The sequence below is a fragment of the Lissotriton helveticus genome, chromosome 12, assembly GCF_964261635.1.
Source record: "Lissotriton helveticus chromosome 12, aLisHel1.1, whole genome shotgun sequence".
In the NCBI taxonomy this organism is placed as follows: Eukaryota; Metazoa; Chordata; class Amphibia; order Caudata; family Salamandridae; genus Lissotriton; species Lissotriton helveticus.
Window position 1 is genome coordinate 33067601 of NC_136073.1, and position 22933 is coordinate 33090533.

General features: G+C 43.2%; 1 protein-coding gene across 2 annotated transcripts in view; it reads left to right on the forward strand.

Moving 5' to 3' along the window:
* The window catches only part of SRRT (serrate, RNA effector molecule), a 157730-nt gene that overhangs the window by 21396 nt on the left and 113401 nt on the right, over positions 1 to 22933 (forward strand). For both annotated transcript variants that reach the window (XM_078669832.1, XM_078669833.1), the window contains exons 2-4: positions 16992 to 17133; positions 19947 to 20075; positions 20546 to 20692. In XM_078669832.1, coding sequence (XP_078525958.1) covers positions 17015 to 17133; positions 19947 to 20075; positions 20546 to 20692 — 395 coding nt within the window. In that variant the 5' untranslated portion in view covers positions 16992 to 17014. The remainder of the gene's footprint in view (positions 1 to 16991; positions 17134 to 19946; positions 20076 to 20545; positions 20693 to 22933) is intronic.

Consider the following 22933-nt stretch of genomic DNA (forward strand, 5'->3'; position numbering starts at 1 on the left):
TAGCGGTCTCTGCTGAGCAAAGGGTGACATGACACTGAAACACACTGTAAACTAACACAGAAGCACGCAAATAAATAGAACTGCTGCACACCAGAAGACACAAGTGGCTGTTGTCTCGGGTTCGGCAATGAAAATATATGTAACCTTACCTTTTAGAAGTGCGAGTTAGATTTATAACTTGATCGGAGCTTAGCTCCAGTCCAGTGGGTATAATGCAATAAACAATATATTTTGCCTCTTATTCAGTGGTTTGGCATAAAAAACAACTTAAATTGGGTGTACTGGTCACTTGCACCAATGTGCCAGTGATAGAGATCGCAGGTCACCCGACCAATATTTTCACCACTTAGGTTTCGGGCCCATATATTTCATTTCACCATATACATTGATTAGATGACCATACAATCTACTACCAATAATTGTGAGTCCCTTCCTGCAATTTCTAGTGTACCCGACTTACCATCCACCGGTACGGGTACCTTTGACCACGATGGGTCAGGGAGCTAGCTGTAAAAGGAAAGGCAGCAAAAATACAAAACCCAACATAAAAATGATTTCGATGTTTCATCAAATGACCACGGACAACTGGGAAGTTTTTAAGATTCTTTATCTAGAATTCAGTTTTGGAAAATCATAACGTTTACAGTAAAAACCCAGTCAATAATCGGAATTTTCTACTATGGAAACAGTTTTCATGAATATGAATGGGAAATTAGGAATCCTAACAGCTATAGTAAGGGTGTAATGTGAAACACGATATAACTCTAGTAAAGTACTTCAGTTAAATGTTAAGAGAAAATTATAGACCACATCAGGAAATTGCAAACTGCAATGTAGAAAATGATTTCGAAAAGGTAGGGTAACATAGGAACACGCTATGAAAGTAAATGCAAATAACTTTATGATATGCAATGGTTGCGGAAAAGCATGGAAAATTATCATATGCAAAGGTATGTCTTTATTGAAGCAAAGACGGAAAAATAGAAAGGTGCAGTTTAGAGTTTTCAGCAAGATATTTACCTAGACTGGTGTGAAAACCGCCACGGGTCAGTTAAGGACAGGAAATACCCCAAGGAATAGCAGTCATCAATGGGACAGCAGGTGCAGTATGGACACCTCAGGACAGGAAACCCAGATTAGGATCAGGACAGGACCACCAGGATACGACCAGCACCCGCAGTTCGGAAGCAACGCCTGCGCTCCACCCTCTCTGCAGCTATCAGTCAGAACCCCGATTGGGTTAGGGAACTCCCCAGCAAAGTGCTCCGCCAGTACTTAAGGTTTAGTAAAACCTTAGTCTATGGTCAAATTCGGACAGAGTGCTCCGCAGCGCTCTGTATATTCAGTCACCTATTGAGTGCGTTGGGTCAGTGACAGGTCAGCTATTCGGACAAGTCGGACAATTTCTCTAGCTAAACCTAGGCTAGATATACTCCTTTGGGTCAGTGTACCACCCCCAATGTTGCACAGTGTCAGAATCCCCAATTTCGATTGGTCCTAAGGTAGGATGGGTTAACACACCAATCAGAACAGACTTATTCAAGTCCTATTTTGCATTCTAAGGTACCGCCTAGCAAGATTGGGGTTCCCATGAGAGAATATGCAGAATACAATAGAAATAATGTCATTGTATCAAGTCAGGAACATGATTTCTCTATCCTCCTGGGTCAGAGGTGGCGTTCTCAGGAGCATCTTGTCTGTGACTGCCAGCTGGCTGAGTTCCACCGCTCAAGGCTACGGCTGCCTGGGCTGCGCGGTCATGCGCAGAAAGGACCCTCAAGATGGCTCTCGACCCAGTTGGACCCCCCATTTACCATGGTACATGAAAAATAAGCGAAAACAAATTAATACATAGAAATAAATGAATAAACTACATAACATGAGTGTGTACTTATGAATTATCATTATAAAATATACTATGCAATTATATATTAGTGCAACAGACAAAATCACAAAAGCGACGGTGCAAGCTTCACCTCGTTATTAGAAAGCGCGGCCATTTTATGGCTGTTACGCATGCGCACCCTTTCCCTCCAAATGTGACTGCGTCATGTCACGTGATTATGCCTAACGCATGCGCAGAATCAGAATTCAAGCAGCATCCATTTTTAAAGACAAGGGTTATTCGTATTAGTGAAACACATAGGCAAGCATCACTATGATACACACGCACATTCAAAATACATAAATTTAGTAAAACGAACAATTGGAATTACGGGATTATAAAAAAATTTCGAGGTTCTTGGCTCGAGCAAGTCGCGATGCGAAATCTTGCTCTATCAATCCCCTCTTTGATGATATTTACTATCATCACAAAATATGGAACCAGATGCCAACTTTCTTTCACACCTTGTACATTTCTATCTCTTCCAACAGGCGATTCAGTTTCTCTTTCTCATTTTTGGTAGGGTGAGAATTTTTCACCTTTTTATAAATCTGATTATTTATTTCTTCCAATTCAAGCTCATCCGCACTCGTTTAACTCCTCTCGCATTCACTTGGTATTTCTTTGTGTGTTTGCGACATTTGCAACAGACGAATATGAGAAATAGGATAAGACCTATCACTCCAATTGGCATCAGTACCTTAAACAATAAGCTTTTACCTAAGCTAGCAAACCAATGACCTACATTGGAGAGACCATCAACCAGTCTCCTCCAGGCACTGTCAACCTCGAGTGGTTTGAGTTCCTTTTCCAAATTAGTAATGTTTTTCACATACCTTTTGAGCTGTACACTTTTGTCCGGAATGTAAGTGCAACAATGTTGCGCCTTCAACATCCGGCAGACTCCGCCCTCTTTTGCTAATAAGGTGTCAAGAGCAAGTCTGTTTTGCAAAACCATTGATCTGATCGCAACCATTTCAGTATTGACCAGCAGAAACCCATGAGCCGTGTCGGTAGACAACACATCCACTATTGTGGATAATTTGCAAATTCTGTGAGTGTTCAGAACCACTCCCACTCCAGGTATCAGTGCACTAAAAATACTACCCATTATTTCACCTACGCTTTCTCTTTTACTACGCATTAAGCCATTAGTGTTTTCGTTGCTTCCAGCAATTTCATTCACGTGGTATATTTTCGGGAAAACAATGCCAAAATAGCAGCTTCCATACCAGTGATCCAGCAATTTGAAATAAGCCTCGTTTCCACATACATAATAAATTCCGGGAAACACAGGTTCTGACCCATTTTTGAAACCCCAACCTCCAATTACCTTGTAATTATGTTCACATTGACTGGAACCAATGAAAATGTTATTATAATAACTAGTCTTCTCGCGATGAAGGTAGAGTTTCCCTTTCTTTTCGAAATCCAGCAACAAAGCAGGCCCTGCCCCGCCATTTGAGGTGCTTTCCATGTCCTCAGCCCATTTTGGGGTTTTCTGTCTTTTGTCAATTGCCTTTCTTTGGAAACTCTCTCTTCTCTTTTCTGCCATGTTCAAAAATATTTTTTCTTGTTCATGTAATGAACAGGTCAAGTTGTCTCTGTGTGCTTCATTTAAGTCTATGGTACCTATAGTCAGAAAGTATTCTCCCATATAGCGTGTAACGTTAATTTTTTGGTATGTACAGGATTCAGATTTCCACGTATAGGAAGTTCGGAAAATATTACGTCATTATTAGAGTAATAGTACTGTAACGGTCCTCTTTTGTAAAATAAGCTTGCTAAAATACTACAGGAAATTCCATAGGTCAGAGGTAGGTGATAAGTCACGCCTTCAGCTACAGAAGTAGGTAGCTTCATGCAGACATAGCAATCTTCTATTTCCATAGTTTCTACATAATGCACTAACAAGTTTGCGAAAACATTTAAGTGTGTCTGGTTTCTAACTCCGTGGTAATGTAGTCCTTCCTCATCTGATGCTTCTAAGTCTCGTTTTGTCTGTCTGAGTGCCTTTTCACGTCTTTCTACACTTCGTGTTGTCAGTTCTTCAGGGTCGGTAGTCTGAGTAGGGTCAATATTAGTATTTTTGCTTACCATAAAAGGAATGAAAACTGTTAGTCCTATCCAAACTAATATTACTATAACTATACTACATATACATACCTTGCAGCATGTTTTGCAACAACTGCGGCTAGGTCTACCACTCACGCTTGAATCAGACATTTTGGCTCAGAAGAAGTTTTCAACCCCTCTTAGTGGCTTTGCCCAGGTACCTTTATGCTGAGCAATTTCACGGTGGTTCGTCCTCTTCCTCTGCAGAGTAATCAGTAATCGGTTCCCCGTCGCTTTCGTCAGTAATATCAAGATCCTCTAAATTTTCCAGAATCAGATATGTCCATTCAGGATCCTGGTATTTCTCATTCAGTCTTTTTATTCGATCACTCCTTCTTTTGGAGCTTTCTCCAGCTTGCTCTGCTATTCGTATGTTTTTTCTTCTGTCAGCAAGTTTCTCTTCTACTGTTTTTATTCTCAATCTTAGTCTCTTAATGTATCTTGGTTCGATATTTTTCTTTTTCTTGAGTCTTTTGGTTGGCACTGTCAGTTGACTTTCTTCTAATGCTCTTTTATTTTCCTTCGTTTGTGGCGCTTCTTTTGTCTCTTCCCTTCCTGTCTTACTAGTCCCAGGTCTTGTATCTATTTCTTCTGCCTGGTTACTAAACTGGCCTGGTTCAGGTGAAATTGGGTTTTGGCTTTCAAACGTCTGTTTCTATGTCCTGAACACGTTCTTCTAGCTCTGCCTGATCCTGTTCGAGCACTTCGATCCCTTTATTTTCTTCTGCTCGAACTATTACACTATTTCTAGTCTGTCCCTTTTCAATTTCAGGAGTCAGTGGAGGAGTATCGATCACTTGTTCTGTCCCTGTCTGACCTCCTTCTTCGTCCTCGGATTTGATGTGAATCTCAATGATCTGAGGGTCTTCGCCTGTGCCTATCTCGACCTCTCTATTCCACTCTCTATCTTCGTAGATTCGCTCTCTTGTTCTGATTGGGTCTTCAATGAAATCGATTATAGGTATCCAATCATCTTGGCTGGTGCTCGGTTGCTCGTCATCAGCTACTTCCAGACCAACGTCTGCAGGACCCTCAGCTGGACTGGCGCTCGGCTGTTCGTCATCAGCTACTTCAGGACCGACATCCGCAGACCCCTCAGCTGGACAACCTTCAGCTCCAGGCTCTTTTGTCTGGAATTACCTTTTGAGTATGGCTGGCATGGATCCACCTGGGAATGCCTGCACACTTCACTGCTGTCGTGGTCACCAGTATTACTTGGCGTTTTTCTCCCCACCTCGGTGCAAGGCAACTCGAACGAGTGTGCTTCTTTATTCTAACCCAGTCACCTGGAACCAATTTATGAACTGGAGTTGTCGGGTTGGCGACGGCGTCTTCCCCAATCTGGCGAGAGATAGAACGCACTTGGTCACCCAGTTTCCTGCAGTACTCAAGTACCAAATCATCAGAAATGCTTAACAGTTTGTTTCCTGGTACCCATGCTTGTCTCATCACTCTTCCCATCAAAATTTCATGGGGGCTCAGGCCTGTTCTCCGATCTAAAATACTTCGGAGTCCCATCAGAACAAGAGGCAAGGCAGTAATCCAATTCATTCCAGTTGAGTCACACATTTTGGCCAACCTCTATTTAATAGTGCCATTTATCTGCTCTACCACTCCAGAAGCCTCTGGACGATGTGCACAGTGTAACTTTTGTGTGATTCCAAATGCTTTACAGAGTTGGTCCATCACCTCATTCTGGAAATGTCCACCTCTATCTGGTTCAATAGTGACTGGCACCCCGAACCTAGGTATCAATTCTCGTAGTAACAATTTGGCTACTGTTAAGGCATCACTCTGTGGGACAGGGTAGGCTTCCACCCATTTTGAAAAGAGGCAGACCACTACCAGGACATATCTTTTTCCCTCGCAGCGTGGCATGGTGATGAAGTCGATTTGTATTCTTACAAAGGGACCCCCTGACTTTCCAATTTTCCCCAGTTCAACTACTGTTCTCTTGCCAGCGTTGAACTGTTGACACGTCATGCACCTCTGGCAAAGGGATTCTGCTACCTTCCTGAACTTCGGGTTATACCAGGTCTGCTGAAATACCAGTACCATGGCATCCCTACCAATGTGTGATCCTTCATGTATCAGTCTGGCCATAGGGGCAAGCAGGTTCCTAGGTAACACAGGCATACCATCTGGGCCCACAATGACACCATCCTCACGTCTTGGTCGACAACCAAGTCCCTTCCACTTCTCTTTCTCTTCCCAGGGCACAGCATGCTGCCATTCTCTCACTTCATCCCAGGTAGGCACTTCTTCAAACACCATAAGTTGGCAGCTGTTTCCAGTCCCACCCAGTCTGATATTCATTGACATGCGATCCATAGCACATTGTTTTGCTACCCGATCAGCAAAATCATTACCCAGTGACACGGGGTCAAGGCCCTTTTTATGAGCAACACATTTGACCACTGCCAATTCTTTTGGTAATTGGATTGCCTCTAGAAGGTCTTGGATAACTTTTCCATTTCGAATGGGAGTACCTGATGAAGTCAGGAATTCTCTTTGTAGCCATAATTGGCCAAAGTCATGCACAACCCCATAACAGTACTGGCTGTCAGTATATACTGTTATCCTTTTGTCTTTTCCCAATTTGCAAGCTCTTATCAAGACAATTAGTTTGGCTACTTGTGCAGACTTTACTCCAAATAAACAGGATGCTTCTTTAACTTTGTCTAACGCAACCACAGCGTAGGCAGCACTTAGGCCTACAAGTTCATGCCGCATGCATGAACCATCCACAAACCACTCATCATGTACAGGCAAGGGTGTTTCTTTAATGTCTGGGCGGAGTTTAGTACTGAATTCTGTCAGGTCAATGCAGTCATGCTCGTTCTCTCCCTGGTCTTCTAAAACCATTGAGTCAGGGAGTAGAGTGGCGGGGTTCAGTATATTACACCGAGTGATGGCTACATTTGCAGCACCTACGAGAATCCTCTCGTATTTAGTCAGCCGACTAGGGGTGAGATACTGAGTCTTTGTTCTGGTTAGTAAAATCACAACTGCGTGTGGAACATACACAGTTACCGGATGTCCCATGACAATAGATTCACTCTGTTCTAAACTTGTGCATGTTGCAGCCACTGCTTTCAAACATCCAGGTAATCCAGCAGCCACTGGATCCAAAGTGGCAGAGAAATATGCCACGGGGCGTCTAGTCAAGCCATGTTCCTGAGTTAGGACCGACAATGCACAATTGTCTCGTGTGTCACAGAATAGAGCAAACTCCTTGGAATAATCAGGCATTCCCAAAGCAGGGGCCGTACACAGACAATCCCGTAATTTAGTAAATGCTATTAAGCTTTCATCATCCCATTCCACATGGTCCGGTGCTCCTTTCTTTGTCATTTTTATTAAAGGCTTGGCATGGACTGCGAATCCCACAATCCATTGCCTGCAGTAACCTACAACTCCAAGGAACATTCTGACTTCTTTCTGAGTACGGGGTAACTGCATCTTTTGAATTATTCTGACTCTCTCTGAGGTGACTTTTCTGATTCCTTTTTCTATCTGGTGCCCCAGATATTTCACTGATTTTGAACAGAACTGCAATTTTTCAGGGGCCACTTTATGTCCCTTTTCACTTAGGTGATTCAGTAGGGCAATGGTGTCAATCACGCAATCCCTATGACTTTTGGACGCCACCAAGAGGTCGTCAATGTATTGTACCAAAACAGACTTTCTAGGTAAGACTAAAGTTTCCAGGCATTTTTTCAAGATCTGATTAAAGATAGAGGGGCTCTCTGTGTACCCCTGGGGGACCCTGTTCCAAACGTACACGTGACTGTTGAAAGCAAATGAGAAAAGAAATTTGCTATCTGGGTGTAATGGGATCGAAAAGAATGCATGACATAGGTCAATCACAGTGAACCATTCAGCATCCCAGGGAATCTGATACAGAATCACAGCTGGGTTTGGGACAATTGGACAGCAAGGAACCACAATTTTGTTTACCTTTCTCAGGTCCTGCACTACTCTGTACTTGCCACTAGGTTTCTTGATTCCAATTATTGGGGAATTACACGGGCTACTCATCACTTCTTGTATGATGTTTGCTTCTAGCAATTTCTGTATCTCAATGGCAACTCCTGCTCTCACTTCGGCACTCATTTTGTAAGGCTTAGTATTGGGGTAGGCTGCATTTTCCTTTATGGCTATTTGTATTGGGTCTACAGTGGCCATTAATCCTACATCCTTTCCTGTAAAGTCCCATACTTCTGGCTTTACTGTCTGTTGGAGTTCTTCAGGTAAGTCTTGTATAGTCATTCGCTTAATTTCTGAGTCCGGTCTGACTAACATTAGCTTATAAATACCATCTTCGTCTGGGGTTTGAATCTCAACGCCCTTTGGTGTGCAAAAGATAGTGCAGTTCATTTTGCACAGCAAATCACGTCCCAGTAAGTTCACTGGGCTGGTATCACAGACGACAAATCTGTGCATTTCTTTGAAGTTCCCTATTAATATCTCCATGGGCTCGGTGACGGGGGTACTAATCAATTGATTAGATACACCCACTACTTGGATTGCTTCTCCCGAGAGGGGTAGGTTTGGAACGTCTGCTGTTCTCACAGTAGAACGGGTAGCACCAGTGTCCAATAGAAAGGTGCCATAATTTCCATCAACCTTTCCTTCAATGTATGGCCCTGACTGGTCTACCGGCAAGTAGGCGCTAAGTACACACTCCTTGTCCTCCCCTCTCAGGCCCCGTCAGTACTCGTCGGCACAGAAAAAAGTGTCATTCAATAAATATTGCGAAGTTGCTGCATTTCTGTTCTCAGTGCCCCCCCAGATCTCTATATCATCTCCCTGCGGTGATTTTCCCTTAAACGTTGGCTTTGGCGCTCGGGGTATTTGAATCGTTTTTACCTGCTGCTGGGTCTTTCTTGGCTTTTCATTCTGCGTCTGTGGAGTTAAATCAGGGGTTTGGGTATTATCGGACTGTAAATACGGACACTCGTCTCTCCAATGTCCAATTTCCCCGCACTGGTGGCAGGGAAATTTGTTTTTGGCTACCTCTCTGCTAATTTTTGCTCTGGGCTTTCCTCCACCCCCACCCCCAGGGCCCTGGTTCTGAGTAGTTTTGTTTAACTTATTCAATTGTTTTTCCTGCTGTTCTGCAAGCTTTACTTGAGCCCACATCACTTTCTCCTTCAGGGCCTTTTTCTTTTCTGCCATTTCGTCCTCACAGTACTTTGCGTACCGTAGGACCTCGTCCATTTTCTTGGACTGCCAACAGATTTTGTTATCTTTTATCCACTGACAAATTTCTGGTCTTAAACCGTTTACAAACCTGTAAATGAAATGCGTCATGTCCTTCATTTCGATGTTATCTATACCACTGTACGTTTTGAACACCTGCAACAGCCTTTCATAAAAGGAATGCACAGTCTCGTCCCTTTCCTGCGTGGTTCTATCTATCTTGGTCCAATCAGTTTCCTTTGCGGGCACTTTTAGCTTCAGATGCTGAATTACCTGATCATATTTTTTCATCACTTCCTTAGAGGGTTCTCCTGTTGCTGAGTCCCTCGGGTATTCCTCACTAGGCCAACCTATGGCGATTTTACACTCAGTCCACAGATCTACAGGGACCACTATGTCGAAGAACCCATCCAGGTCCTTCCACAAGCACTTTTGCACCTTTACAAATCTTTCTACCTGCCGGTACCAATCGACGGGCTTCTCTCGTAATTTCGGGAAGTCATTGGTAAAGGACACAATATCCTGTCTGGACCATGGAACATGTACATATTTTCCTCCTGGCACTTCGCGCATAGGGCATAACTGTTCTGGTTTGTCGGTTTCTTTTAAAACAAATTCTGGGGTTACCAGCTTAGACCTGGCCTCATCTTTTTTCCTAGCCCATCTGGCTTTCCATCTTTCTACGTCTCCCCATTTCTGTAACACTGTCAATAGTTCCTTGACCTGTGCCTTTTTCCCTGATATATTCAGGTTTTCCAAATCTTTGTCTGAAAATTCTGCTCAGTATGGTTTCTGCAAGGGTTTCGATTTTGAAATATCTATTCCCATGCTAGCAGCAGTATCTGTCAATTTTTCATGAAGTACTCGGGCATTTCGGGTAAGACTTTTGCAAATAAACAACAGTTCTTCTTCAGAGTAGGTATTTAATCTGTCTAATCCCACATTTCCTGCCATTAGTTCTTCTATTTCTACTCTGTTTGTAGAGATCTAAAGGTTTCGTCTGCGGAGTTTGTTTCTCTTATTCTTGACTCCATCTTTCAATTTCTTCAGGAGTCACTAACGTGACACTCTTAGTACCCGAAGTCGATTCCATCTGAATCTCCCTCATGTTGAAAGGGTTATGTCTTTTCTGCATCCTTTTCCCTGTATTTCTATTGGGCAGATCCAATAGCGAGGCCTCAGACTCGCACTCGCTTGTCTGGTCATCTACTATTAAGGGTTCTGGTCTTGGCTGGGCTATGACTGGGGTAATGACTGGAGGGTTTGGACTCTCATGCCGATCCCCATACAATGGAACCACGGGTCCGATTGTTACTGGGATTGTCAATGCCTCAGGACTGGTATTTAACTGGGAAATTTTCTGAATTATCTCAGCTCTCTGCTTTGCTAGAATTTCTCGCTCCTTTTCTTCCAATAATCTCTCTAAGGATTTGTCATGTAACACCTGCGGGGTCAGAGTGGGAGCATAACTCGGGGCAGTGGGATGAGTCTCACTAGGTCCTTCACCATAATTAGGTCTTGGGAACAAACTTCCTGTATCCAGGGACCTTGGTTCTCTTTCATATAAAGGCTGTAAAAACGGCATTCCTGAACCTGATGGTCTCGCCTCACCCTCGTAGGGAGGTCTCGGGGGAAAAACGCTTTCACAGGGGTATCTGGCATCCCCACTAGCTGATATTCTTGGATAGATATCTCTTGTATCTACAGGACCTAAGCTCTCGGTATAAGGAGGTATGGGGCAACCTCCTCCTGCACTGGCTGATCGGGCCTCATCCTGAAGATGAGGTCTTCGGGAATTATCCCCCTCACTGGAAGGTCTATTTCTTTCATTATAAGGAGGCGGACTTCTCATAAACAGGTCATCTAATAATTCATCATCCGACTCTCCAATAGGTACCCAATGTTTGCACTTTTCTGTTTTCTTCTCCCCCGCAGGAGGACCACATGCTGGCATCATGGGAAACAGTCCTTTTACAATCATATTCTGTCTCCACTGTTTCATCTTTTTGGCTCTGGCTTCCTGCTTCAAATTTGGATAAAATTTAGTTAACCCTTTATCCATTCGGGGCTTATCTCTCTCAAAAGCCTCAATCTCCCATTCCTCTAGTGCTTCGTACTGCGTTAATCGAGGTCTGGGATGTAAATCATTCATTCGGGTTCTCAGATTGAATAGAATCGTACTGTTAAAGGTACCCTCTAACGGAAAAGCCAATACTCCGTCATCCTTCGTGTATTCCACCCAGTTCTCTAACCATACACATGTGTTGTACCCTTTATCGAACATCATGAAAGATGCGGGAGTGTTGGGTGGCGGGATGACAACACCTTCTCTAGTTTTAACCGGCTTGTCCTTTTTGAAGTAATTCTTTACTTTGTTTACAAGAGACAATTTTCTCTTATTTCCGTACATAATGTCGTTTTTAACGCCTTTCCACTGATCGTTCTCAAATCCCATATGCCGTGGATCAGGTTTGATATGCGGTCTATACGAATGCCACATACGATTTTTACGAGTGACTTTGTTTACAAAATGACTTCCAATCCGAGTGCGTCTATTATTGTTGTGCGACCAATAAAATGCACTATTTCAAATTTCGACCAATGGGTGCGCGGCCTTTCGCGAGACCGTTCTCACGCTTTGGCACTCACCCCTCCTTTACAATTCCAGCTCCGCTACTACCCCGCTGTGACTACCAATCCCAGCGCGGCACAGAGTGACGTCAGACCAGCTTCGCGCCTGACTCCCTCCTTTACAAGGTAACGGAAACTTTCTTTCTTTCTAAAGTGCTAGTGTTTGGTTATTTAACAACGAATACACATTCACCACTGTGCTCAAGTGTCTAGATAGGAAAGAATTAGTTTCACTGCAAGTAAACTACTTCCATTTACTTTTCACACTCTACGGGTAGATCTCTTCTGCCTACCCTTCACACTAGCATTGGAGAACCTGCTACTTCCCTAGACTCATCCACCTTTCTGAGATATATCTAAGCCTAAAGTTTCACCAGCGAGCCCCTTTGCTTTCACCCAAGCTCCGATGAACCTGCTACTCTTCCGGTGTTACCCTCACTAGGTTATGCCACAATAGGAATTTTGCCAATGAACCTCGTTACTAACATTTATTCAATCATACATTCAGGAAACCCTAGTTAGCGCTTCTAGTTCTGCTTAACCTGCACTAACTTTCCTTGAAAGCCAGTGACCTCAAAGCAAGTGGATTCTATTCACCACTCGCTATTCAATTCCCCGGGGATTTCTGACAACACTTAAGACGTTTACTAATGAATAGATAAATACATATAACAGTATAAGAATAAGAACAACAATTTTAAAACATTTCATAATTTTTAAAGCAAACACTTCAAGTGAGTGATCAAATCACTCGAATTGTCTACTCTCATTAGCAGCATCCAACTTAGTTAATCTTAACTAGTCCTACCTAACCTTTAGCTATTCCCTAACCATCCTCTGCTACCAGAACATTACTGATAGAGATCGCAGGTCACCCGACCAATATTTTCACCACTTGGGTTTCGGGCCCATATATTTCATTTCACCATATACATTGATTAGATGACCATACAATCTACTACCAATAATTGTGAGTCCCTTCCTGCTATTTCTAGTGCACCCGACTTACCATCCACCGATACGGGTACCTATGACCACGATGGGTCAGGGAGCTAGCTGTAAAAGGAAAGGCAGCAAAAATACAAAACCCAACATAAAAATGATTTCGATGTTTCATCAAATGACCACGGACAACTGGGAAGTTTTTAAGATTCTTTATCTAGAATTCAGTTTTGGAAAATCATAACGTTTACAGTAAAAACCCAGTCAATAATCGGAATTTTCTACTATGGAAACAGTTTTCATGAATATGAATGGGAAATTAGGAATCCTAACAGCTATAGTAAGGGTGTAATGTGAAACACGATATAACTCTAGTAAAGTACTTCAGTTAAATGTTATGAGAAAATTATAGACCACATCAGGAAATTGCAAACTGCAATGTAGAAAATGATTTCTAAAAGGTAGGGTAACATAGGAACACGCTATGAAAGTAAATGCAAATAACTTTGATATGCAATGGTTGCGGAAAAGCATGGAAAATTATCATATGCAAAGGTATGTCTTTATTGAAGCAAAGACGGAAAAATAGAAAGGTGCAGTTTAGAGTTTTCGGCAAGATATTTACCTAGACTGGTGTGAAAACCAACCCTGGCCACGGGTCAGTTAAGGACAGGAAATACCCCAAGGAATAGCAGTCATCAATGGGACAGCAGGTGCAGTATGGACACCTCAGGACAGGACAGGAAACCCAGATTAGGGACAGGACCGGACCACCAGGATACGACCAGCACCCGCAGTTCGGAAGCAACGCCTGCGCTCCACCCTCTCTGCAGCTATCAGTCAGAACCCCGATTGGGTTAGCGAACTCCCCAGCAAAGTGCTCCGCCAGCACTTAAGGTTTAGTAAAACCTTAGTCTATGGTCAAATTCGGACAGAGTGCTCCGCAGCGCTCTGTATATTCAGTCACCTATTGAGTGCGTTGGGTCAGTGACAGGTCAGCTATTCGGACAAGTCGGACAATTTCTCTAGCTAAACCTAGGCTAGATATAGTCTTTTGGGTCAGTGTACCACCCCCCAATGTTGCACAGTGTCAGAATCCCCAATTTCGATTGGTCCTAAGGTAGGATGGGTTAACACACCAATCAGAACAGACTTATTAAAGTCCTATTTTGCATTCTAAGGTACCGCCTAGCAAGATTGGGGTTCCCATGAGAGAATATGCAGAATACAATAGAAATAATGTCATTGTATCAAGTCAGGAACATGATTTCTCTATCCTCCTGGGTCCGAGGTGGCGTTCTCAGGAGCATCTTCTCTGTGACTGCCAGCTGGCTGAGTTCCACCGCTCAAGGCTACGGCTGCCTGGGCTGCGCGGTCTTGCGCAGAAAGGACCCTCAAGATGGCTCTCGACCCAGTTGGACCCCCCATTTACCATGGTACATGAAAAATAAGCGAAAACAAATTAAAACATAGAAATAAATGAATAAACTACATAACATGAGTGTGTACTTATGAATTATCATTATAAAATATACTATGCAATTATTTATTAGTGCAACAGATAAAATCACAAAAGCGACGGTGCAAGCTTCACCTCGTTATTAGAAAGCGCGGCCATTTTATGGCTGTTACGCATGAGCACCCTTTCCCTCCAAATGTGACTGCGTCATGTCACGTGATTATGCCTAACGCATGCGCAATATCAGAATTCAAGCAGCATCCATTTTTAAAGACAAGGGTTATTCGTATTAGTGAAACACATAGGCAAGCATCACTATGATACACACGCACATTCAAAATACATAAATTTAGTAAAACGAACAATTGGAATTACGGGATTATAACAAATTTTCGAGGTTCTTGGCTCGAGCAAGTCGCGATGCGAAATCTTGCTCTATCACCAGTACCATTATACTTGCTGAACTACTGATAGTTATGCACTGCTCGGTCATGAAAAGAGGTGGACCGAGTCGGAGAGATAAAGAAAGGACCAACGCAGCACTCCGAGGGGAGGAGGCGGAAAGAGAGGCCAACAGCAATAGGAAGCACTGATGGACGGAGGGTGCAAGCATCGATGAGGGAGCGGGGAAATGGGTCAAGCAACGAAGCTGGAAGAAGTTGGGCCACAGAACAGGCACCCATAGAAAACTGTCTGACATTTTGATTTGTCTTTTAATTGCAAGCAAATGTGCTGAGAAGAACAAGATTTACAAGCCTGTTCACAGAAATGGCGCTCGTAGCGAGTTAAAACACGAGCACTCTTGTGAAGTGCTCAAGATCAAATAAAAAAGTAGTTCCTTAAAGAGTTGCTAAAATGGGAGCAGTGGATGGAAAGTTGTAATTGGCCCCTGCTCTTGGGAAGGGCTACACACAGGAAGAGGCATGTTGCATGCATGCCATGGGCAATTGGGGAGAAAGAATAGGAGAGCGAAGATGGAGCCAGCAAATGGAAAGCCGATGTGCGGGCTGAAGCCCACAAAGTATAGGTAGCATGTCTTTACGAGACCGTGCATGCACTGTCTAAGCCGAGACCTAATAAAATAATTTAAAATGACAATGAAACAAACCAATTGTAAGAGTTGATCTGGCTATTTGCCCATTGTAAGTAAACATGTCTCAGGAGTGGCTGTGCACGTGCTGGCTTAAGCTCGATTTTTAAAAAGAGCTCCCAGAAAGCGAGCCTTCATGTAAGAATACCAGGAGACAGTCAAAGAGGTGGTATCTTTCAGTCCAATATGGAAGGCTGTGCCCTCGCCACTAGCTCACTATGCAGTTCACCTTGAGTCCGGTTCACAAAGGTAAATCTACACATATTCCCTGGGAACATTTGCTGCAACACCTCTCCAACTCTTCCGCTATTCACCATTTTTAGAGTGAAGAATTTCACCTAGGTGTAAATGCACATGTCTCCCTTCAATATAGAATTGTTTCCTCCTATAATGTTTACAACAGTAAAGCTACTGCTGACCGCTTTACAACAGTCTGCCACTGGCGCTAAGTTCTCTGCCATGGAGATTTCAATTATTTATTATCCTGGATGTAGGAGAATGCATTTTTTTATAGCATATTAGATCCTCACATTGAGTGAGTTAAATAGTAAAAGTACATTTATTAAATGTATAATTTACTTAATTTATTTTTAAACAATTAAAAATGTACTCACCCGTACTAGCATTTATTTTTAGTTTTGGTTGACCGTGTTAAGTTATTTAAAATATAAATGTAATACTAAACATTGAGCTATTTTAATTTCACATTAGTTCCTATTTGGTGTCATTTTAAATAAGTCTAGGTGGATTTTCAACTACCCTGCCATATTTTGTTTCACCATTTTTATGCAAAAGTACGCCATTGTGCCTCCTGTAATTACGGTGTGTCTGCGATTAGAATTATGGCAAAGGAAAAATACGAGCAACTGTTATCGCCACTTGTGCATTTAGCGCTATTTTGTGCCACAAAATGCATCTTTCACATGTAAAAGACGTGAGGGAGCGCTTTGTGGTAAAGTGTGGCCCTGTATCTTTGTGCCAAGTGCATTGGACTGCATAGGTCTGCATATAAGAAACTCTGCTGCTCACCTGCCTTGCAATCCAAACCTATTTTGACAAAAACCAGAGATCAACAAATTAACTTGGTTTCCAAGCAAGAATTCGGCTCAGGAAGATGGTCTGTAGAATAGCCTTGTTGTGAACTAGTCTGGTAGCGAGACTGCTGAGATGCAGATGTGAGGTTATTTATTCTCTAAATACAATTACAGGTAACAGAGTGCAATGCTGGGCAGCCTTTTATAAAAGCGTTCAGATTGCCTTCACATCTTTCCTTTCTCTCTTCCTCGCTTGTCACATTCCTTCACTGTTAGCCACATCTGCATTCCACGGGCCACTCAAAGACACAAGACCGCACTTTTTAACCATGCGTTTTTCAAGACTTTCCAACTAACTTCCTCTACTACTATATCCACTCACATTAGACTGTTATCCAGTGTGCAAAAAGCTCACTAGCTGTGTGTGCCCAAAGCCCTCTTGAGTATTTTAAATCGCATGCAGTGCTGTAGTCCTTGTTTCCTCAGTAGTCCATCAGTGACCCCACACCTAGGTTTACTTGCTCATTGCCCGTCAGTAGATTTCTGTAGCTCCACTTCATTGGTAGAGTTCAAAATATTTAATTGCCTTAGGTTTATTTTCTGATTGTTGAACTTTTTCTCTCCACAAAGGTTCTTTGGAAGCTCGCGGTGAGATGGCTGACAGCGATGATGAGTATGACCGTCGGCGCAGGGACAAGTTCCGACGAGAGCGCAGCGACTATGACCGGTCCAGAGAGCGCGAAGATCGGCGCAGAGATGACTGGAATGACAGGTGAGCCGTCTGTCGGTGTACTGTAAACAGAACAACATGCAACTTATTTGTTCGGAATACAGGTTCAGAGAAAATGCCATTTGCCACTCAATAGGCTGTGCAGAGTTGTCTAGGGCACTTTTGCAGTTAAAACATTGCCATGATTACTGAGTGCTCCTGGTTCCTTAGTGAAACTTGTATTAAGTTTTTCCAAGAAGTCATTAAATCCAAAATTGAAGACAGGCAAATGAAGAGTAAAATTAGAGTAGTTTATTCTCAAGGAAAGTGACCCACGACTAACAGCAATGCCTTCCAGAGTAGAAATGCATCATACAGAACACATTCTGGAATAATCACTATGGTTACATAAGAACATTAACTAAATAGCATTCCTTAAAGATGTATTACTAACAATTGAAGTACTAATATTTGTGCATACTACAATACTGAATCGATGTAAAGCTATAGCTAGCATCCTTGTCTATAGAGCAGTTAGCAATTGAGCTTGTCTTTCTGATATTTACCATGAACCATACCCTATAAATCTGTCTTAGTGATGCACGTCTGTTCTCTTTGAATTTCGTCAACTTCCTACTTGGATTCATTAGACGTAGCAGCCAGTGTTACAGTTCTCGTCGTGTTTTTTCATCTCCTTCCCTTGCTGGATCTGGTTGTCAGAATGTTTTCTCTGTGAGGTCATCTTGTGATGTGGCTGTTCTCAAACAATGGATTATTCCGTGATGCCCTTAGTTACACACCGGGGTTTGTGTTCTCTGCTCTCCTAGCATCTGTAGTCTGGCTGAGAGGTGATCACACCACTTAGTGTCACAGAGTTTGTCCTGAACTTGGTGGAGATTTATTTAGTCTGCACTTTGGGTGTGTAGTTTTGGATAATAGTAAGAAAATCGTGCATCGTTTTTGTGAATCAGTCTTTACTGGACTCGCGTTTGGACATTTGAGTATTTACTGGCTTCATTACATTTTGTCCAGCACATGGTTTTTTTTTTTTATTTAATTTTTTTTAAGCTACTGTTAGTGAAATGTATCATGATAGATATAGTCTTTTTGTGTCACATTTTGCATGTGGTTATAGTTGTCCCTTTCTGTAGCGCTTGTCACAAAAACCCTTTACCAACGTGTTGGTGGCACAAAGCATTAATGAAACGATTATAAGTTGAACCACAGTAGTAGGAGAAAGACCAGAAGACATTCCAGAATAAACAGATGAGATGAAAATCAGCATGATTAAAGGAGACACGAGGCAGGCTTTTAATAAGTAACTAAATATGAGCCTAAAGTCCAGAGCCGTGGAAACCATAGGAGAGGGCCTAGCATTCTGGATCATCCCTGCACTAGCCACAAGTTCACAACAGAAGGAAATGACCACAAGGCGGCAAAGGTGTCCACAACCCAACATAGTCAGATGAAACATGTCCTGAAGTACCCCAGACAATAAGTTCCTTGCAACAACTGGTCCTGGCTCCACTACTAAGTAGCACCCTGCCCCCTCCAAGCAAGGAAATAGGGGAGCAGTAAGGAGGTGGCGGGCAGAACCTTTACTTTTTGATTGGCACATGCAGCTTTGCAGTACATGTCAATCCAGAAAAGTCACAGCAAGGGATTTGGGAGCCCATCTGGAAGAAAGCTCCTATACAGCACTAATTCCGTTCAGCCACTGGCCTTTGTAGCTCACTGGACTTCGCCATGGACAGCAGGTTTGGGAAACATAGGGTAGGAACCGTCAAAAGCAGACACTACTCCAGCGGCTGCATCTCCTCCTCTGATACTAACTGAGAATTGTAATGTCTATCCACAGGCCTTGTTGCTTTTGGGGCCATCGTGCAAGGAGTCTTTACTGGGCACAATTTATCTGTCACAGAACCACATCGTATCTCAAAGGGGCCTTGTTTTTTTCGGTTGCACTTCTGTATTGTGCTTCTCAAACTCTCTGACATTTCATTTTAGCTGCAGGGAACAGACCCGTGTTGCAGTCCCACATTGCTAGCAATTCATGCAGATAAAATTGACTCCTTTAGGAAGAGAATTAGCAAGAGGCTACTCCTTCCAGGATGTAGGAGTGTAACTCAGGCCAGTTGTCTCTTGAGTACATTAAGCATTCCATCATGTTGACTCTTGTCTGTTCCTTCAGTCATTGTGTGTCAAAGAAAAATTGGCAGGCATATGCCATCGGTTAATTTGCAGTTGGTCTCATTCTTACTGTTTACTTCAGTAATGAGGACACAGTCTGACAGTTCTTACTTTAATTCTTTTTGTACCATGATGCTCCGGGTTATTGAAGGCATTCCTATTTTATTTATTGCTTAGGTGAACTTTTTCAGTTCGTGCATGTGTGCAGAAATTGTCACAAGCAATTGAATTTGATATAATTTTGCAACTTATGATTTCTAATGGCAACTTCAAATTATCTCCAACTGTATTGGAACTTTTCTTCATTGTTTGTTCATCCACCCCTGCTAAAACCTTTTTAAAGACATTCTGAAATAAAAAAAATGGGATGAATCCGTTCTGGGGAAATAGGGCAAAAAGCAGCAAATAATATGGAGCGTTTCTTTGTACATATTCTGTGGGAAGATTTGGCACACCTGTGTCCTGTGGGTTCTTAGGTGAAGTCATCTGTACCAGGAATCTCATTGGAATGCATAGAGTAGATAAAGGTCACTTTGTGTTGTTGCTGTTTTCAGAGATCTGTAACTTTCACATGGCTTGACTACTGTTAGGAACCTAGGCCTTCCTTTTATGCAGTTGGAAAATGTTATCACTATGATCCTGTTATTTCTAATCCCTTTCCATGCTTTTATTTCCTGCACTATAAGGGAGTGGGACCGGGGTCGTGAGAGACGGAGCCGGGGAGAGTATCGTGATTATGACCGGAGCCGGCGGGATCGTTTCTCTCCTCCCCGCCGCGAGATGAGTCCTGTACAGAAACGCATGCGACGAGACTGGTAAGTTAGCTTTACATTCCCTGACTAGAGTTTGTGTGACTTGTTTGCATGAGTTAATTGTGTTTGTGCTTATATTGGCACTAGCCCTGCATGTTGACTTGTATACTTTTTGTCAGGATTTTGTCCTCTGCTAGTATGGTTTTTGATGTTTCGGTATGGAGATGGGTATCTTCAACATATACCTTGTGTTAATATAAAGTGCAACAAGTGTTTAGGTACAAGGTAAAGGACATAGTGTTTTGGGCTGGAGTCTCGTGTGTATCAGGTTTATGCTGGACATACTTAAATGTTGCATTTCCTGTCGGGTCCTATTCTTACTTGCCAAGAATCCTTCAGCAGAATGCAGAGCTCCTCTGTTAGTTTTGTACCCTCAACCTCTAGGTTGTGTCCTCACAGATGGTTGGCATCTCAAATGTTTTGGGCAGGGTCTGTGTCGCAATAACTATCATGCTGGTTTGTTTCCTCTGTAGGGATGACCATATTGCTGACCCCTACCACCCTGGCTATGAGGTACCTTTTGGTGGTACAGCAGGTGGGCCTGCATATGGACCCCCTCCGCAATGGCCTCACGGTGACATGCACGTGCTTCAGCACCATGGGCTTCCAATTCAAGCCAGGTGAGTGTGCTATGCCTACTCTGACTGTGTGACAACTATTGAGTGGTGGCATTTTTGTTTGCGTAGCACTTTTCATCCTAAGTGGGATGAGTATGCCCAGACGTGGGTCCCTTGCTTACTGTGCCACTGGATTCAAGCTAGCCTGGATGATGAAGGGTAATACCCAGAAACCGGTCCCAGGATGCTTGTTTCCGGTCCAGGGAGAACCTGGCTTGGCAGTTCGGTCTGGACTGTTCCCATGAGGCACAGGGTCCAGACTGATTTTCATATGGCTTGGTCTAAACTGGGGTGGCATGGTGAGCGGAAAAAAAAAAATAACAATGGATTTAACCCAGATCTCTTGACTGGGGGTGAATGTATGATTTATTCAGCATTCCGTCCATCATTTGTTTGTGTACCACTACTCTGACCGTGTGACACTATTGTGTGGTGGCTGCAAGGATTTTCCAGATGTTCAACTTTATTTGAAAATGTGCCTTATTTTACTTCTACTTACTAGTCTTTTAAAACACAAATGTAGCCTAGTTTCACATTATGATAAATGCATAAACCATCTTAAGGTTTGGAGCAACACTTTGATCTACAAAGGTTTAGAGTCGGTGATTGGCTAGTTGTGTATATTGCAGGAGTTCAAATAGGCTTCCTACTTATTTCCTTCCACCGTCCACAAATTTGGAATCTCACAATGCGACTGGGTAGCCGTGGACTGCCTCACTCTTATTGAAAACCGATGGCACCACCTGTCTTGAGTTTAGGTTTAACACTTGAAACCAGAGCTCTCTCTCCTTTGGGACCTTATAAGTATTTAGTTATGCAGTACAATATCCTTGGTGCAACATCAACTGTTGCATGGCTAAACACTTATAAGGTCCCAAAGGCGAGACCTATTGTCTATGCCAATGCTTGTTTAATGGTCGGCAGCTCGATTAGAGGGGTCTTCCCACTGCCACCCACCCTCCCCCTTCTCAGAAAATTGTTTTACATAACCACCGGTTTACTGTTACCTCTCTACAATGTTATTCAAAATATTCCATTCTTGTGCTCCTTGGCTGTGAATACAAAAACACAACTGAAACCCTGGGAGTCTCGAGAGGCGCACGGCAGCCACAGCTATTCGTTTTGCTGCTTCCTTTATCGTGTATTCGTGTAAGACTGGCCACTGCGCAAGCACACAAAATAAACATTCCGTGTGCACCCCTGTAATAGAAATTATTTTAACCCACTCCAGTGCTCGTGTGATCGAGTTCAGAAGGATATAAAGTCCAAGGTTTCTTCAAATGTGCAGCCTGCCCGTCTCACCGAAAACACAGCAGTAGGTGACCCATTAGCCTGCCGAGCTGCATTCCATCTACATATCAGGCATAAGCAGGTCTCGTGTTCCCAGGAAAGAAAATGAGTCAGGCTCTGAGACCGGTGTCTGGTGCACAAGTGTAAATGTTTTATCGTCGACAAGTGTTACCTTTCATGCCCCTCAATACCTCCTGCTCCGCCGCTCTCTGGCCTCACCAGCAGCGCTGCTGAAACCGGCAGGGCAGGTCGGTCGAGTTCCTGCTTAGGGCAAATGATCTGATTTACGGTCACTTGATCAAGTTTCTTCATAACAGCTGAAAGTAGTGCGGCGCCACTGCTTTTTCCCGGATAACCACTTCCTGTTTCCTTTGTACCCTGTTTGTCACTAATGAGGCCCCGCGGGGATTTATAAGTGCAAATCATAGAAACACACACAGGTTTAGGCACGCGTCTAAATCTGAAAAATGAGATGGAGCGGGCGGAGCGAGTGAGTGGCCGGGACGTGTGGGCGAGGAGAGAGAGGGAGATGAGGGAGACCAGGTAGGGAGCAGGAGGTGAGAGCCCGCAAGTGGTGCACGCGCGCTTGGTAGAGCAGTCTTCATTTTTCAAGCACTGCACTTGTGCTTGTGGCACGCCGCTGCTCGCTCCTGCAAGGTGGATGCCACCACAAGTGCGAGGGCTTGAAAATTGAAGACCGATGGCTTAAGGTCCTCCTAGAGCAGCGTATGCGCGCTGCCTAGTCGAGACCTAAAAATGAGAGCCAGTATTAGGAAGTGAAGACTCCAAGTTTGGTACTGAGGATATGTGTTTATGAATGTTCACATCTTTGTTTGCATAGAATAACTGGGGTATTGATTATCTGTCCTGCGCCATTTAAGAGTCTGAGGGTATGAGAGCATCTTTCTATCCAAGGTGGCTCTATATAATAGTAAAGATGAACTTTTCTCCTCC